The following is an 18,941-nucleotide window of genomic DNA, read 5'->3' as shown; positions in this document are numbered from 1 at the left end:
AAAAAAATGCAATATTTCTTACTTTTTGCTATAATAAATATCCCCCAAAAATATATAAAAAAAAAACATTTTTTTTCCTCAGTTTAGGCCGATACGTATTCTTCTATATATTTTTAAAAGGGATGCCAGGGCTGGGCAGAAGTGGGATCCCGAGGGGTCCAGCCAGGGTCTTGGAAAGCGTGTGGCTGGTAAGGGAACCCAGTTGGCCCCTGATGAGTGCTGAGAGTTCCCATAGAAATCTTGTTCAGGTTTATTTATATGGTTTCTGTAATGTCTGCAGTGACCCAATTTTCAGTATGTGTGGCGTTCTCCGGCTGTGCCGCCCCGGTGTTCTGACACTATAGGCCAGTGATGGCGAACCTTGGCACTCCAGATGTTTTGGAACTACATTTCCCATGATGCTACACTACACTGCAGAGTACAGGAGCATCATGGGAAATGTAGTTCCAAAACATCTGGAGTGCCCAGGTTCTCCATCACTGCTATAGATACAAGTCGGTGAAAATCCCTACAATATGCATGTTCTGTTCCTGTTCTGTGGAGGGTTTGGGGGGTATAATTCTGGCTGTGATTGGTTCATCATCATCATCATATTCCATGGCCTTGCCTGTGATTGAATTTCATTTCACCCCCCTACCCCTCCCCCACCCAACCCAACCCAACCCTCTACATATTCCCATCATCCTAATATGCCGTGTGCTCTTCTTCCAGCTTACCCTCACCATTCTGCGACAGACTGGGGGTCTGGGCATCAGCATAGCTGGGGGCAAAGGCTCCACCCCCTACAAGGGAGATGATGAGGTGAGCAAACCAGCGGGTGAGTGGGGGGAGGGGGGGCACTTAAAGCTGAACTCCAGGTGCAAATACTTTTCTCAATAGCAAAAAAAAAGCATTTAAATCCAGTCTGCGTATATTGGTGGTTGTAGACCCAGACATATACCTAGCGAAGGGTCTGGCGTCAGGTGATACACAGGGAATGAAACAAATCCTTCTACATGAGGAGGTGTACCTGTTTATTTGCAGTCTTCCCTACATCCATTCAAAGTGCTGAATTTACAGCTTGTCTGAGAGAGCTAGTTCACACCACGTGTAGTCCAGTGCGTTTTTTTTTCTCTGCATCAAAAACGCATAGGATGTAGGTTATATGGCTTCCAATGGCGTAGTTCAAGCGGAGTTCTGCCAAAACAAATAAAAAAATAATTAAGTCAGCAGCTACTAAAAAAAGTGTACCTGCTGACTTTTAATAATCAGACACTCGCCTGTCCCAGGGTCCAGCGATACGGGCGTACGAAGCCTCTCTCCACGGCGCCGGTGACTTGTCCTTAAGGTTCCCCTAGCGAGAAAGTTCCTTCAAGGACTGCGCAGGCGCAAACTTGCCGACGGAAATCTCCGAACCTCGCCTGGCATCCAGGCTCATTCTTTAACATCCCCGTGGATTGGAGTATGTTAAAAAAAGAGCCAGGAGGCCGAGCGAGCGGAGCGAGGACGTGAGGCCGACTGCGCAGTCCTTAAAGGAACTTTCACATTAGCCGGAACCATATCGGCAGATCACCGAAATTCTTAACCACTTAAGGACCGCCTCCTGCACATATACGTCGGCAGAATGGCACGGCTGGGCACAAGCACGTACCTGTATGTCCTATTTAAGTGCCCAGCCGTGGGATCTGCGGACTCTATCGCCGCTGGAGTCCCGCGATCGGTCCCCGTAGCTGAGGAACGGGGAGAGCTGTATGTAAACACACCTTCCCCGTTCTTCACTGTGGCGCCGTCATTGATCGTCTGTTCCCTGATATAGGGAAAGACTGTCAATGATGTCACACGTACAGCCCCACCCCCCTACAGTTAGAAACACATATGAGGTCACACTTAACCCCTTCAGCGCCCCCTAGTGGTTAACTCCCAAACTGCAACTGTCATTTTCACAGTAAACCATGCATTTTTATAGCATTTTTTGCTGTGAAAATGACAATGGTCCCAAAAATGTGTCAAAATTGTCCGAAAGTGTCCGCCATAATGTCGCAGTCATGAAAAAAATCGCTGATCGCCGCCATTAGTAGTAAAAAAAATGTTTTTTTATAAAAATGCAATAAAACTTTCCCCTATTTTGTAAACACTATACATTTTGCGCAAACCAACCGATAAACGCTTATTGGGATTTTTTTTTTTTTACCAAAAATATGTAGAAGAATACGTATCGGCCTAAACTGAGGAAAAATATATTTTTTTAGATATTTTTGGGGGTTATTTATTATAGCAACAAGGAAAAAATATTGCATTTTTTTCAAAATTGTCGCTCTATTTTTGTTTATAGCGCAAAAAATAAAAACCGCAGAGGTGATCAAATACCACCAAAAGAAAGCTCTATTTGTGGGAAAAAAAGGACGCCAATTTTGTTTGGGAGCCACGTCGCACGACCGTGCAATTGTCAGTTAAAGCAACGCAGTGCCGAATCGCAAAAACTATCTAGGTCCTTTAGCTGCATTTTGGTCCGGGCCCCCACCTCTGGCCGCATGCGGTATTGCATGCCATAGAAGTCAATGTGGAACAAATTATCTTTGTTTCCATTGATGTCTATGTGGAAACTCGCTTTGATATGCAAGTGCTTTGGATTACAAGCATTCTCCTGGAACTGATTATGCTCATAATCCAAGGTGCCACTGTACACACTATAGAGCAATATGCAATTAGTGGACCTCCAGCTGTTGCAAAACTACAAGTCCCATCACGCCTCTGCCTCTGGGTGTCATGCTTGGGGCTGTCAGAGTCTTGCTATGCCTCATGGGACTTGTAGTTCTGCAACAGCTGGAGGTTTGCTAATTTACATATCCCTGCTATAGAGCAATAGGCTTTATTCATATTTCAAGTCTGAGGTTTACAACCACTTTAATGCCAAAGTTCAGTTTTCCTGTCATTTGATTGGTTAGGCCCAAGCAAACTATTTTGCATATCAAAGTGATTCGGCAAAGTTGTAGGAGAGACCCAGCAGGCCCCGCCCTCTACAGGCTGGCTGCAGAAAACTACAGGAGGGGGCGGAGGCAAAGACCAGTCCCCCTGCACAAGGAGAGACCGTGCAGGGCTGTGGGAGGTGCCTACCAGGCCCCTCCCATTACAGGCTGCCTGCAGAGAACTACAAGAGGGGGCTGGGCCAAGACCAGTCCCCTGCACATAGAGAGAGCAGCAGTGAAGTGGTCTTTATTACAGGAAGTCCCACACTGAATAACTGCACAGAAATACACAAAGCACACCGAGATTCAAGAATAATAATCAATGGATTTAGATGATTATTTGCTTGTTCTGGAGTTCAGCTTTAGTTTACAGACTGTTCATGCTTGGGAAACCATAACACATGCTGGTCAGTATACTGCCGATACACCCGAACGGCAGCGGAAGGTAGGGACTAATCCTGTTATGTAGTGTTTCATGCTATAAGTGGACAGAGAAATGTACAGTGCACAGCTATGTCCATATACATTCAGTACTGGGTGAACATTTCCAAAATTGGCTGACAGTGTATGCCAGCAATTGAACAACCACACACATTGCAATCTGATTGTACAGCTTTTGTTATTTTTTTAAGATTGGGGGCCAGATTCTCGTCGATCGGCGTATCTTTGTTCCGGCGTAGCGTATCGTGTTTACATTACGCCTCCGCAACTTAGACGGGCAAGTGCTGTATTCTCAAAGCACTTGCTCCGTAAGTTGCGGCGGCGTAACGTAAATAGGCCGGCGTAAGCCCGCCTAATTCAAATTTGGAACAGGGGGGCGTGTTTTATGTAAATGTTCTGTGACCTGTCGTAATTGACGTTTTTCACGAACGGCGCATGCGCCGTCCGTGCAATATCCCAGTGTGCATTGCTCCAAAGTACGCCGCAAGGACATATTGGTTTCGACGTGAACGTAAATTATGTCCAGCCCCATTCACGGACGACTTACGCAAACGACGTAAAATGTTCAAAATTCGACGCGGGAACGACGTCCATACTTAACATTGGTACGCCGCATGTACGCCTCATATAGCAGGGGTAACTTAACGCCAGGAAAAGCCTAACGTAAACGGCGTATCTGTACTGCGTGGGCCGGGCGTACGTTCGTGAATTCACTTAGCTAGCTGATTTACATATTTTGGCGCATAAATTAGCGTACACGCCCCTAGCAGCCAGCGTAAATATGCAGTTAAGATCCGACGGCGTACACCGCTTCGCCACCGCTCTTGCCCATTGAAGTGAATGGGCACCGCAGCCAAAGCACCAGAAAATGCGCCGCTTTGCGTGTGGTTTTAACCTTTTTTTCGACCACTAGCAGTGGTTAAAAGCACCCCGGTAGCGGCCGAATACCTTCACAAAAATGGCGGTAAATCGCTGCTTTTTGGTGCCGTCGCCCCCAGTGTGAAAGCGGTCTGATTCAGGGCAGAAGAGGCTGCCTATGAGGTCTTCTCACCTTCAACCCCCCCCCCCCCCTCCACCCACCCACCCACCTGGCAGAATGTCTCTATTGTACGTTGAGGGACACAGCTTCACTATATCATGGATGCATTTGAGGCCGCCACCTTCAGGAGGCAGACGCTAGGTGCAACCTAATACTTAAGCACGCCTTAGGACCCCTTTCACACTGAAGGCATTTTTCAGGCATTTTAGCGCTAGAAATAGCGACTGTAAAGCGCCCCTCGAGCATTGCTTTCACACTGGGGTGGTGCACTTGCAGGACTGGAAAAAAAAAAGTCCTGCAAGCAGTGTCTTTGGGGCGGTGCGGGAGCGGTGTATACACCGCCCCTGTCATTGAAATCAATGGGCAGAGCTGCCAGAGCGCCGCTTTTGCGGGTGCTTCTAACCCCTTCTTTGGGGTTAAAAGCACCCCGCTCCCAACCCCACAGCGCCTGTAAAGTACTGCTAAAACTTGAAAGGGCTCTAAGGGATGGCTCGCAAAATTTTCCTTTACTCCGCTGTCATTGTCCCCATTGTTGGTTTCTTGGGACCATCGGCTTCTTGGGAACCAAAAATGTGCTTGCCCCAGCACTCTCAGAAGGACGAGACTTTCTCCGTCCAGAACTACTCCACCACTCGGTTCCCGCCCTGCTCCTACAGCCACACCACAAGCCTTGTAGTGGTAAGAGGGGGACCCTGATGTAATAGAGGCCTCTGATGGGGACTCTATTGTAACGTGGTCTCTAATGGGATCACTGGTGTAAGAGGGGGACCCTGCTGTAATAGGGGCCTCTGATGGGGACTCTATTGTAACGGGGACTCTAATGGGATCACTGGTGTTAGAGGGGACCCTGATGTAATGGGGGCCTCTGATGGGGACTCTATTGTAACGGGGGCTCTAATAGGATCACTGGTGTAAGAGGGGGACCCTGATGTAATAGGGGCCTCTGAAGGGGACTCTATTGTAACAGGGGCTGGGATAACTGGTGTAAGAGGGGGACCCTGATGTAATAGGGGCCTCTGATGGGGACTCTATTGTAACGGGGGCTCTAATGGGATCACTGGTGTAAGAGGGGGACCCTGATGTAATAGGGGCCTCTGAAGGGGACTCTATTGTAACAGGGGGCTCTAATGGGATCACTGGTGTAAGAGGGGACCCTGATGTAATAGGGGCCTCTGATGGGGACTCTATTGTAACGGGGGCTCTAATGGGATCACTGATGTAATAGGGGCCTCTGATGGGGACTCTATTGTAACGGGGGCTCTAATGGGATCACTGGTGTAAGAGGGGGACCCTGATGTAATAGGGGCCTCTGATGGGGACTCCAGTGTAACATGGTCTCTAATGGGATCACTGGTGTTAGAGGTGGACCCTGATGTAACGGGGGCTCTAATGGGATCACTGGTGTAAGAGGGGGACCCTGATGTAATAGGGGACTCTGACGAGGACTCTAATGGGATCACTGGTGTAAGAGGGGACCCTGATGTAATAGGGGCCTCTGATGGGGACTCTATTGTAACAGGGGCTCTAATGGGATCACTGGTGTAAGAGGGGACCCTGATGTAATGGGGGCCTCTGATGGGGACTCTATTGTAATGGGGGCTCTAATGGGATCACTGGTGTAAGAGGGGACCCTGATGTAATAGGGGCCTCTGATGGGGACTCTATTGTAATGGGGGCTCTAATGGGATCACTGGTGTAAGAGGGGACCCTGATGCAGGAGGTATCCTGATGGTGACCCTGATATACTGTATGAGGGACTCTGGTGGGTGACCTTGATGTAAGGTGGGATTCATTTATAAAAAAAAAAAAAATTCAGCCCACATATATAATGTTGCCCTAGTACTGAAAAATTTGAAGAAAGTGCTTTAGGATCCACCCAGATCTACCAAAAATGTAGTGCCAGGGCCTGCCTGGATACAGATTGAGTTTAGGTAGGTCCTCATATTACATAATTTTGATAAATCTAAATTTGATTGTACAGAAATTGTATGGTGAGATTGTAATGTGTGTGGTCAGCCTTGGACTACTCCATTGTTATCAGTCTTGTAGAGATATGAGATGTCGGCCACCTAGTGGTGGGTTTGTGTCTTTTCTTCTACGTTGTCCTTCTAATGTGTGCTTCTTGTCCGCTCACAGGGGATTTTCATATCCAGAGTAGCAGAGGAAGGTCCTGCGGCTCGAGCCGGTGTGCGAGTTGGGGATAAACTTCTCCAGGTAAATGAAGAACTACAGAACCATAAGGAGATGTGTGAACGCCCAGGCAAAACATTAAGCCCTTTACCACTGCTTAACCACTTCAATACCAGACACTTTACCCTCTTCCTGACCAGGCCAATTTTCAGCTTTCAGCGCTGTCACACTTTGAATGACAATTGCGCGGTCATACTACACTGAATCCAAGCAAATTATTATTATTTTATTCCCACAAGTAGTTTTATTTTGGTGGTATTTTATCACTGCCGGGGTTATTATTTTTTGTGCAACAAAGTTTCTGTTAAACTTTGTATATAAGTATGTTTTCTCCTGCACTGATGGGTGGCGGCACTGATGGGCGGTGGCACTGGTATGCAGCACTGGGCATTGATAGGCTGCACTGGTGGGCTGCAATGATACCAGCACTGGCAGGCATTAGTGATGGGCACTGATTTTCATTCCTGTTGGCCATGGGTGGCATACCTGGTGCTCATCAGTGGTGGTCTGAAGTGGGCATCCTCAGGGGGGCTGCACAGTCAGACACAAGTGAGAAAGCCGATACGCGGCTTTTCCTCTTTACAGTGCGATTAGCTGTGATTGGACACGGCTGATCACGTGGTAAAGAGTCTTGGTCAGAAGCTCTCTACCTAGATCGGTGTGTCAGAGTGCGCCGGCTGTTTTCCTGAAAGACGTTGTATGACGCCTGGTCAGGGTAACGGAACCACTGAACGGCCATCAGTCTGCTATAGGCCAGGTGGGCTGTGGTTAACGTGTGCGGCGGGGAAGAGAGTGGTCTTTGACTACTTGCCGACCAGCCGCCGCAGTTATACGGCGGCGGGTCGGCTGCGCGAGATCACGTAGCTATACGTCATCTCACTATGCAGCCAATAGGTGCACGGCGGTTGCGATCACCGCCGGGCACCCGCGATCGCTCGTTACAGAGCGAGAACCAGGAGCTGTGTGTGTAAACACACAGCTCCCGGTCCTGTCAGGGGAGAAATGCCGGATCGTCTGTTCATACAATGCTTAAACAGCGATCTGTCCTTTCCCCATGTCAGTCCCACCCCCCTACAGTTAGAACACACCCAGGGAACATTATTAACCCCTTCCTCGCCCCCTAGTGTTAACCACTTCCCTGCCAGTGGCATTTTTACAGTAATCAATGCATTTTTATAGCACTGAAAGCTATAAAAATGCCAATGGTCCCAAAAATGTGTCCAAAGTGTCCGCCATAATGTCGCAGTACCGATAAAAATCGCTGATCGCCGCCGTTACTAGTAAAAAAAAAAATATTAATAAAAATGCCATAAAACTATGACATATTTTGCAGACGCTATAACTTTTGTGGTCACGGAGCTTCGGACCGGCCCACGGCTGGGCATTTAACAATCACGTACAGGTACGTGATTGTGCCCAGCCGTGCCATTCTGCCGACGTATATCGGCGTTAGGCGGTCCTTAAGTGGTTAAAGCAATGCAGTGCCGCATAGCAAAAAATGGCCTAGTCATGGGGGCGAGTAAATCCTTCCCGGGTTAAAGTGGCTGTGAAACCGAGATATGACACTTAAATGAAATCTGCAGGCAATAATATCTAAAGAGAATAAGTATCTACAACTAAAGATCATTATTGGTTGCCCTGTATTCTGATGTCTGGTTTTCTTCCAGGTGAATGGCGTCGAGCTCCGTAACGCAGAACATCATATGGCGGTGGAGGCCCTGCGCAGTTCCGGAACCTCCGTATCTATGACCGTATTGCGGGAGAGAATGGTGGAGCCTGAAAACCCCATCACAGTCACCCCACTGCGGCCAGAGGACGATTACAACCCTCGGGAAAAACGCGTCGTCGTCCCCTTTCCGGAAGAAGAGGAGGAGTGTTTGGAAAGCGTCAAGGAGCGAATCTCTGCCTGTCTGATGCGCAATGACAAAGGTCTTGGATTCAGCATTGCTGGTGGTGTGGGGAGCACCCCGTACCGGGCTGGAGACACTGTGAGTACTTTCCACTGAGTCACGTGAGCGGTGGTCTCCCCTAAAATCCTGTCCCTTTCTATAGGGCAGTGATGGCGAACCTTGGAACCCCAGATGTTTTGGAACTACCTTTCCCATGATGCTTATGCACTTTGCAGTGTACTAGAGCATCATGGGAAATGTAGTTCCAAAACATCTGGGGTGCCAAGGTTCGCCATCACTGCTATAGGGCGTCCATGCACTTGCATTATATTGAAATGTACAGAGCTCCAGTGCCAAACCACTCTGATAAATACGTGTCATGTTATGCATGAGCTTTACTTGGTTTTACTAAACCTACAACATTACAATCTATTTGTATATGCAGAATAGCATGCTTGTTATACTCACTGGGAACTTGATGGGTTAATCCTCTGCATTGTGTGAAAAATGCTCATTGATCCTGTATATGCCACCATCCTCCCCCCTCCTGCAGGGTCACTCTGGGCAAGCCCAGATAAGACAGAGTAGTTCTGCTGCACATGCTCAGTTTTGTCTCTGTTGCGGTAGACAATATTTCCTTGTTGAGCTAAGCTGGTCAGGTCACATGGTATTGACAGCACACTTGCGGGCCTGTATGCAAATCCTAAATGACAGCCCAGTCCCTCCCCCCTCCTCCTCCCTGCCCAGTAATTAAAAAAGAACACAGTGGGTGGGATGTCGCATCTTGATTGATGGATGATCCACCATCCGTAACAGCAATAAGGACACAGGCTATAGTGAAAATCTCCTCCTACCTGAGCAATCGGGCAAACCCTGCAGTTCATCACATGACTGTGGTGTACAGATCAGCAAAAAAAGGGGCAATATTTTAATGTAAACACAAGATTTATAAGCTGCAGGGGGGCGGGTGAACTATTTTCATATTACTGGGTTTAGTAACACTTGTTAAAGTACATGCATGGTCAAGACCATCTTGGGAAAAGTTTTTTCATGTTTTTTTTTTTTTTTTTTATGGGGGGGGGGGGGGGGGTGACGGTAAGGGATATTACAATTATTTTCCTTTTCATAGAGCAGTGGTCTCCAAACCGCCAAACTGTGACCCTTTGCTTTTATCTGGCACTATTTCATTCATTGACACCAACGAAGGGGCACAAACCTCCCAATGGCATCAGCGGTGGGGTACAATATTTTTTTTTTTTTTTTTTTTTTCATATTTATCATTTTCTTTATTTTTCCCTTTAGTAAGGGTCACAGAGAATAAACATAACATATATCATGGGTACATAAACATATAAAAAGTCCACCGTTCATTCTTACGGGGAATCAACGGGGGAACAAGGTGTATCAATCAAGTTGAACAGTTAATAAATACCCTATCTTATATCATCCTGGTTCCCCTACTCTGTTCTTACTTAAACCCTCTTTTTGATCATATCCCAATTTCCCCTTTCCCCAGGGCCCATGAGTTATTCCATACGTCTGTCCCATTATGTTCCCCTTACCTTCCCTATGGCCTACCTAGTTCCGCCCAAAACTTAAAACCAAAGCAAACTCTCCCCCCAAAAAAAAAACAAAAAAACCCCTGTAATATTTTTAAACAATACCCCCCCCCCCCCCCCCCCCCCTTCACTCCTCCCCTCCTCTCCGCCGAAGACAGAAGATCCCCATTTGGTTCTCCTCTTCTACTTCTCGCAACCTGGACCCAACATAATAGATTCTACAATATTTTCAACCGGTGGGGCACAGTTCCTCCCAGGGGCGCCAGCGGTGGGGCACAGTTCCTCCCAGGGGCGCCAGCGGTGGGGCACAATTCCTTCCAGTGGCGCCAGCGGTGGGGCACAGTTCCTCCCAGTGGCGCCAGCGGTGGGGCACAGTTCCTCCCAGCGGCGCCAGCGGTGGGGCACAGTTCCTCCCAGCGGCGCGGGGGGCACAGTTCCTCCCAGCGGCGCGGGGGGCACAGTTCCTCCCAGCGGCGCGGGGGGCACAGTTCCTCCCAGCGGCGCGGGGGGCACAGTTCCTCCCAGCGGCGCGGGGGGCACAGTTTCTCCCAGCGGCGCGGGGGCACAGTTTCTCCCAGCGGCGCGGGGGGCACAGTTTCTCCCAGCGGCGCGGGGGCACAGTTTCTCCCAGCGGCGCCGGAGCGCGGGGCATTTTCCACTCCGAATGCGCACAGTCCGGCCCCCCCTAAAATCTGAAGGACGGTAAACTGGCCTTTTTTTTTTTTTTTTATCTTCCAAAACGGAAGATTAAAAGAAATCCCCCGAAGTGAGGGAAATGCCCTCTTAGACATGAGCCCCCATTGGAAGATATCGCGCCCCCACCCCCCCTTCCTGTTTTTGTGACAACTCTAAAGTTTTGGTCTTCCCCTCACTTTCTGTGCTAGAGACAATGGTCTTCCTCACAAATAGAATGTATGGATTTCCAAAACTAGAAGAAAGTTGAGAACTTTAGTCACCTGGCAGTCAGTTGAAGTGACATGTGGTGGTGAGCGGCGAGTTATTGTGTCTTCATCGGTTTTTGTTTACTGAGCTGTTGGTGAATAGGAACAGGTGGCCACTACACTTGTATAGGGGAATCGGGGGGGCTGCGGTCACTCCATGTTGAGAGAAAAGAAGCCCCCAGTGGCTGAACTTCACTGTACGAATTGCTCGGCATCTTCCCTATTTCACTCTGAAGGTTCTGGATAAATCTGCCGCCGTCATACGTCTTCTCCTGCAGCTTTACTGTCATCCCTGCAGCAATGTCTGTTCTGTCTGCAGCATGGATTTATACTGGGTATATCTAGCTAAACCAAAGTCCGGGGCTGAAAATAGCTTTCCCCTGTTATGTGACACCTGCCCCCCCCCCCCCGGCCATTTACTCAGACCTAGAGTTGGGGTATTTTTGGAAGGCTGATATGAGCATGGCTCCGTCCAGTCTCTGCGCAGAGAGTCACAGCCCAGGAGCTGGCCGATTTTCTGTCACCTCTTGTTTTATATAAACCGTGCCGTCTCTCATTCTAGGGTATATTCATCTCACGGATCGCAGAAGGCGGAGCCGCTCACCGGGACGGGACCCTCAGAGTTGGAGATCGGGTCTTGTCAGTAAGTAGCCTCTACTGTTGTCTGCCAGTCCCAGCATACAGATGTGCACCCCCTTTCTCCTTCTGGTAAAGCAGATTGGTGAAACACATTTGTAACATGTTCTGTATATATCTGGTTTTTGATACTTCTACTAGATCTGGATGTACACCTTGTGTATTGTTCATATGTTTTGGTAGCCCTGTGCCTGCCAATGTCTGAACATTCAATGAACAAACACAGCACTCCATGTGCTTACAGTTCCTCCATGTTATCTGGTACAAATTGAATGCTTATCATTGGGTGATTCAGAGATATTGCAAAAGCCTAAGTAGCCCTAAGAGAAGACATTCAAGGCTATAATGACTTGATGCCATACTTATTCTTTTCTTCTCTCTTGTTATAGTATCCATTGTGTGGCCTGGCAAGGGGAAAGGAAATATAATTCTGGGGTTCATCATTAGGACCACCAGCATGAGGAAGGAGGTCCTGATTCCTCTATATAGATCTTTATATCACTAGAGGGATCACCAGCAGGAGGAAGGAGGTCCTGATTCCTCTATATAGATCTTTATATCACTAGAGGGGTCACCAGCAGGAGGAAGGAGGTCCTGATTCCTCTATATAGATCTTTATATCACTAGAGGGGTCACCAGCAGGAGGTCCTGATTCCTCTATATAGATCTTTATATCACTAGAGGGGTCACCAGCAGGAGGTCCTGATTCCTCTATATAGATCTTTATATCACTAGAGGGGTCACCAGCAGGAGGTCCTGATTCCTCTATATAGATCTTTATATCACTAGAGGGGTCACCAGCAGGAGGTCCTGATTCCTCTATATAGATCTTTATATCACTAGAGGGGTCACCAGCAGGAGGTCCTGATTCCTCTATATAGATCTTTATATCACTAGAGGGGTCACCAGCAGAAGGAAGGAGGTCCTGATTCCTCTATATAGATCTTTATCACTAGAGAAAAGGGGGAAACTGGGGGCAAGTTCTTTTGGACTTTTCAGGCACAGTATGCTAGTAAGAATACAGTCGTACAAAGAGGAATTCTCTAAAATTAAATTTAATTGAACATGGGAGTACAGTACTCCCATGTTCAATTAAATTACATTTTAGAGAATTCCTCTTTGTACGACTGTATTCTTACTAGCATACTGTGCCTGAAAAGTCCAAAAGAACTTGCCCCCAGTTTTCCCCTTTTCTCATATATACTAGGACGCGGCACCCTATCAGATTATCAAGTATCCACATGTTCACTACATGTGAGGATACTGTCTCCTCCGCTTTATTCATTTATCACTAGAGGGGTCACCAGCAGGAGGAAGGAGGTCCCGATTCCTCAATATAGATCTTTATATCACTAGAGGGGTCACCAGCAGGAGGAAAGAGGTCCTGATTCCTCCATATAGATCTTTATATTACTAGAGGGGTCACCAGCAGAAGGAAGGAGGTCCTGATTCCTCTATATCAGTGGTTCTTAACCTGGGGGTCGGGACCCCCTCAGGGGTCGAATGATTTGCCAGGGATCCCCAAATCCTGGGCTGTTCCTGAATCCCACATCACTCTCCCAGCCTTTTTGTGGCCACCCAGCAGGGCTGTCCCTGGAGCCTGTGGCTGCCCAGCTGGGCTGTTTCTAAAGCCCCCAGCCACCCACTTAGCCTCTTAACAGCCGACCATTCAGTTCACTGCCTAGGTGGGGGGCAGAGACTAGAGGTCAGCTGACTGGTGAGGAGTGGGAGGGGCTGGACAAGACCATTTCTGCAGATTTCGGCATAGGTGTCACCTCTATGAGACACCACAAAGTCAGAGACACAGTGAGTAACACTACCTGTGATTATAGTTGCCATTAAAAGTCCCCACTACAGTTCTCAGATCAGCAGATGACCTTCATCAAGAACACCCAAGTTGACTGATCAGAACTCCCCCCAGCACTGCCACTGATCCCACCCCCCACCAGCTCTGCCACTGATCCCAACTCCCCGCCAGCTCTGCCACTCATCCCATTCCCCCAACAAAGGAGTAAGATGAGGACTAAATATAGAGAATACATGGAAGGGAGAGGAAAAGGAGGGTACGAACAAAGAAAGAGGGCGAGAAAGAATAAGAGAAAGAACAAGAAAGACGGCTAGAGAGAGGGATGGAGGGGAAAAAAAAAAAAGAATCTAGGATAGAGAGAGATAAAAGGGAAATAGAGGAGAACAAAGAGAGAGTGGTACATCCCTTAACCACTTATCTACCAGCCACTGTCAATTATTGGCGGCATAGTAGCTCCGTTGTTCTGACAGGACGTCATATTACGTCCTCGTCTTTTAAAGCCGCTAGGGGGCGCGCGCGGGCACCCGCCGCTTTACTGGGAACACGGTGTTCGTGCCTGGCGGCCGCCATGTCCCCTGGACACCCGAGATTGCCCAGTAACTGAGCAGGGACGTGGAGCTCTGTGTGTAAACACAGAGCTCCACGTGCTGTCAGAGGAGAGGAGACCGATCTGTGTCCCTTGTACATAGGGACACAGATCGGTCACCTCCCCCAGTCAGTCCCCTCCCCCCACAGTTAGAACACTCACTAGGCTACACATTTAACCCCTTCCTCGCCCCCTAGTGTTAACCCCTTCCCTGCCAGTCACATTTATACAGTTATCAATGCATATTTATAGCACTGTTCACTGTATAAATGTGAATGGTCCCAAAAATGTGTCAAAAGTGTCCGACGAGCCATAATGTCGCAGTCCCAATAAAAAAATCACAGATCGCCGCCATTACTAGTAAAAACAAAAATCATAAAAAAAAAAAATAATAATTAAATATGTCCCTTATTTTTTAGACGCTATAACTTTTGCGCAAACCAGTCCCTATACGCTTATCGCGATTTTTTTTTTTTTTAACTGGGATATTTATAATCGCAAAAAGTAAAAAATATTGTGTTTTTCAAAATTGACGCTCCTTTTTTTGTTTATAGCACAAAAATTAAAAACCGTGCAGGCGATCAAATACCACCAAAAGAAAGCTCTATTTGTGGGAAAAAAAGGACGTCAATTTTGTTTGGGAGCCACGTCGCACGACCGCGCAATTGTCAGTTAAAGCGACACAGTGCCAGAAGCTGAAATTTCGCCTGGGCAGGAAGGGGGTAAATTCTTCCGGGGGCTGAAGTGGTTAAATGTACCATAAGGGGTTTTAATACTGTATGTGTGGAAGGGACTCAGGGAGCGCTAAATATCCAGCGGTTAGGGGCGCAAATTACTTATCTTTCCTTGGGTGCTGACAAACCACGTTACGTAAATAAGTTTACCGTTAGGGGTCCCCACATCTTGGGAAATTTTATCAAGGGGTCACTGCATTAGAGGGGTTGAGAAGCACTGCTCTATAGAGATCTTTTTATCGCTAGAGAGATCTTCAGCAGGAAGAAGGAGGTCCCGAATCCTCCATATCCACTTCCGGACCGCCTCCTGCACATATACGTCGGCAGAATGGCACAAGCACGTGTATATATACGTCCTGTACTTGTACCCAGCCGTGGGGCGCGGGCACGCGCCCGCGGCGTGCTCCCGCGACCCGGTCCGAAGCTGCGGGTCCCGCGGACCCGATCGCCGCTCGAGTGCGGCGATCGGTCCCCGGAGCTGAAGAACGGGGAGAGCCGTGTGTAAACACGGCTTCCCCATGCTTCACTGTGGCGGCACATTGATCGCGTCATCCCCTTTATAGGGGAGACACGATCGATGACGTCACACCTACAGCCACACCCCCCTACAGTTGTAAACACTCACACAGTGAACCCTAACTCCTACAGCGCCCCCTGTGGTTAACTCCCAAACTGCAACTGTCATTTTCACAATAAAGAATGCAATTTAAATGCATTTTTTGCTGTGAAAATGACAATGGTCCCAAAAATTTGTCAAAATTGTCCGAAGTGTCCGCCATAATGTCGCAGTCACGAAAAAAATCGCTGATCGCCGCCATTAGTAGTAAAAAAAATAAAAATGCAATAAAACTATCCCCTATTTTGTAAACGCTATAAATTTTGCGCAAACCAAAAATAGGTAGAAGAATACGTATCGGCCTAAACTGAGGGAAAAAAACAATTTTTATATGTTTTTGGGGGATATTTATTATAGCAAAAAGTAAAAAATATTGAATTTTTTTCAAAATTGTCGCTCTATTTTTGTTTATAGCGCAAAAACTAAAAACCGCAGATGTGATCAAATACCACCAAAAGAAAGCTCTATTTGTGGGGAAAAAAGGACGCCAATTTTGTTTGGGAGCCACGTCGCACGACCGCGCAATTGTCTGTTAAAGCGACGCAGTCCCGAACTGTAAAAACACCTTGGGTCTTTAGCCAGCATATTGGTCCGGGGCTTAAGTGGATATAGAGCACCGGCCAGGAGGTGCTGCTGGTGACGTCTGACGGGCAGCTGGGAGTCTGACGGGGACTGTAACAGTGTTGACAGTGGTATCTCCGGTCACAGCAGGGCAGACTGATCCCACTCACTGTCACCAAGATCATGGCAGATTAAATCATAGACACGGCTCCTATGGGGCATGTGCACAACCGGTGCCAACACTACAGAGGGTAGATGAGCCCTACAGATTGTTGCCACTAACAAGCTAGAGTAGGTCAGTGGCGGCAGTGATGGGTCTTTATACCTGTTGGCATATAATGCATGTATTGCAAAGAAGAGGGGGGGGGGGGGGGGGGTACTGACACTTTAAAACTAACCAGACACATTTTTAGCAGGCCCAGGATTAACCAAGTGATGGAAAATGTTTTAAGAGATTTACATGTTTATATCACACAGTGTGGTAGTCCTGAATTGGGGCCTTTGTAATGGAATTGGATTCTGGTTGCTATGAACACAATCTGGTCTTCACATTTCGGTATTCCCTCTACTCATTAAAAGTTTTAACAGGCAGTAAATGTGTCGCATGCAGGAGAAGTTAATTTTGTAAACCTTTGTATAGAGTGATGCTCGGTGCTGAGCCTCTCATGCTGTTCCTGTGGTCTGAAGCCTCTAAATATAACCAGTGGCCCGGATTCAGAGAGCAATTGCGCCTGCGTAACCATAGTTACGCAGCGCAATTGCTGACTTGCTCCGGCGTTACGAATGCTCCTGATTCAGGAACATCGTAACGCCGACTGCAGCCTAAAATCTGCGTGGCATAAGGCTCTTATGCCACGCATATTTTAGGCTGCATTCTTGCGATGCCCGCTAGGGGGCGCTCCCATTGTGCTCAGTGTATAGTATGCAAATTGCATACTAACACCGATTCACAATGTTGCGCAAGCCCTGCGTACGCAAGTTACGCCGTTTCCGTACGGCGTGTTTAGCGTAAGGCTGCCCCTTCTAATAGTAGGGGCAGCCAATGCTAAAGTATACCCGTCGTTCCCGCGTCGCGATATTTGAATGTTACGTCGTTTGCGTAAGTGATTCGTGAATGGCGCTGGACGCCATTCACGTTCACTCTGAAGCAAACGACGTCCTTGCGACGTCATTTGCCGCAATGCACTAATTTAAATGATTCCCGCCCCCCTACGGGATCATTTAAATTGCGTGCTCTAGCGCCGGGAAATTTTGCCGGCGCGCCCTCGCAATTTACGGAGCTACTGCTCCGTGAATCGAGGGCAGCGGAGCAAATTTGCGGGGGCGCAGGGCAAAATCGTTGCCCTGCGCCTCCGCAACAAAAGCGCAATTCTCTTTGAATCCGGGCCAGTGTCTGCAAGCGATTCGGATCTGGATGTGGGAATGCAGTAAAAAATATTGAATTTTTTTCAAAATTGTCGCTCTGTTTTTGTTTATAGCGCAAAAAATAAAAACCGCAGGAGGTGATCAAATACCACCAAAAGAAAGCTCTATTTGTGGGGAAAAAAGGACGCCAATTTTGTTTGGGAGCCACGTTGCACGACCGCGCAATTGTCAGTTAAAGCGACGCAGTGCCGAATCGCAAAAACTGGCCAGGTCCTTTACCTGCCTAAAGGTCCGGGTCTTAAGTGGTTAAAGCAGATTTTGCTCTCTCCAGGTTTAGTAAATCAGCCCCAAAGAGTGGAGGACACAGATGTTTGGTCTGCAGGCGGGAAATGTGATTTTCTGTGTTTTGTTTGCCTGCTGTGATCCTGCTAACCATTTTGTTTTTTCCCCCTAAGCTCGTCCGCCATCTTTTTCTTTGTTTTTTCTATACTACTCTCTAATCTTCCCTCTGGCCTCTCCTCTTCTTGTCCTGGTTCTGTCTCTCTTCTGGTGGAGGGATTCGCTCTCCTTTTTATTGCCGTCTTGGGTAACAGCATGAGTTACCCGTTCCGCGGCCGGTGGTAAGAGTGTGTACTGCCCGGTCAGCGCTGGCTTCTGTGTGCTCTATACCTTCGCACCGCTCATAGCCTGCACCAATCAGCACAGACTCCGTTGTTTACCAAACTCATCCTGAAGTGTCTCTTCCAGCTCTCCTCTAAATCTAAGTGAAGTTGGCAGCATCCTATATAATTTTTGACATTTTATGTAGATCTGGGTGTATTTTAGATTCTAGGCATTGAGATTGTTCTGATATACTAATATAATGTATATCTAAACCCAAGTAACCTGCGGCATATTGCTGCTTCCCAGTACTTTGATGTGATGGCTGCATTCATTTTTACGTGTTTTTTTTTTTTCCACCTGGTGATCCCGCCAGTAAAGCACCTCCTGCCCTAGGTTGACAACACTCTGGGCCCATATTAACACCATTGGTATTGGGAATTCATTGGTTAGTCTTGCCCAGTACAGTTTAAATGCAAAGGCATTCACTTTGCCTTGATTCCTATGGTGTCCATTGCTTAGTTTGTGGTTGAAAAATTAGTGAATGCAATACTTCATTTCAGTGCTGCTGGGAGTAGAAGATGCCCCCTGTGGTCTGTGTGGGAGTAGAAGATGCCCCCATGTGATCTGTGTGGGAGTAGAAGATGCCCCCTGTGGTCTGTGTGGGAGTAGAAGATGCCCCCTGTGGTCTGTGTGGGAGTAGAAGATGCCCCCCGTGGTCTGTGTGGGAGTAGAAGATGCCCCCCGTGGTCTGTGTGGGAGTAGAAGATGCCCCCTGTGGTCTGTGTGGGAGTAGAAGATGCCCCCTGTGGTCTGTGTGGGAGTAGAAGATGCCCCCTGTGGTCTGTGTGGGAGTAGAAGATGCCCCCTGTGGTCTGTGTGGGAGTAGAAGATGCCCCCTGTGGTCTGTGTGGGAGTAGAAGATGCCCCCTGTGGTCTGTGTGGGAGTAGAAGATGCCCCCTGTGGTCTGTGTGGGAGTAGAAGATGCCCCCTGTGGTCTGTGTGGGAGTAGAAGATGCCCCCTGTGGTCT

General features: G+C 48.0%; 1 protein-coding gene across 18 annotated transcripts in view; it reads left to right on the top strand.

The window, feature by feature from the left end:
- Nucleotides 1-18,941, top strand: part of SCRIB (scribble planar cell polarity protein) — a 265,308-nt gene that overhangs the window by 136,660 nt on the left and 109,707 nt on the right. For 17 of the 18 annotated variants that reach the window (XM_040355076.1, XM_040355064.1, XM_040355062.1 and 14 more), the window contains 4 exons: nucleotides 712-801; nucleotides 6,562-6,639; nucleotides 8,283-8,603; nucleotides 11,567-11,647. In XM_040355076.1, the coding sequence (XP_040211010.1) occupies nucleotides 712-801; nucleotides 6,562-6,639; nucleotides 8,283-8,603; nucleotides 11,567-11,647 (570 nt within the window). The remainder of the gene's footprint in view (nucleotides 1-711; nucleotides 802-6,561; nucleotides 6,640-8,282; nucleotides 8,604-11,566; nucleotides 11,648-18,941) is intronic. The other variant, XM_040355072.1, reaches the window with a different exon arrangement.

This window comes from Rana temporaria, chromosome 5 (assembly GCF_905171775.1).
Source record: "Rana temporaria chromosome 5, aRanTem1.1, whole genome shotgun sequence".
Classification (NCBI taxonomy): Eukaryota; Metazoa; Chordata; class Amphibia; order Anura; family Ranidae; genus Rana; species Rana temporaria.
Note: the sequence above shows the minus strand (reverse complement) of the source record. Positions and strands in the feature narration are given on the sequence as shown.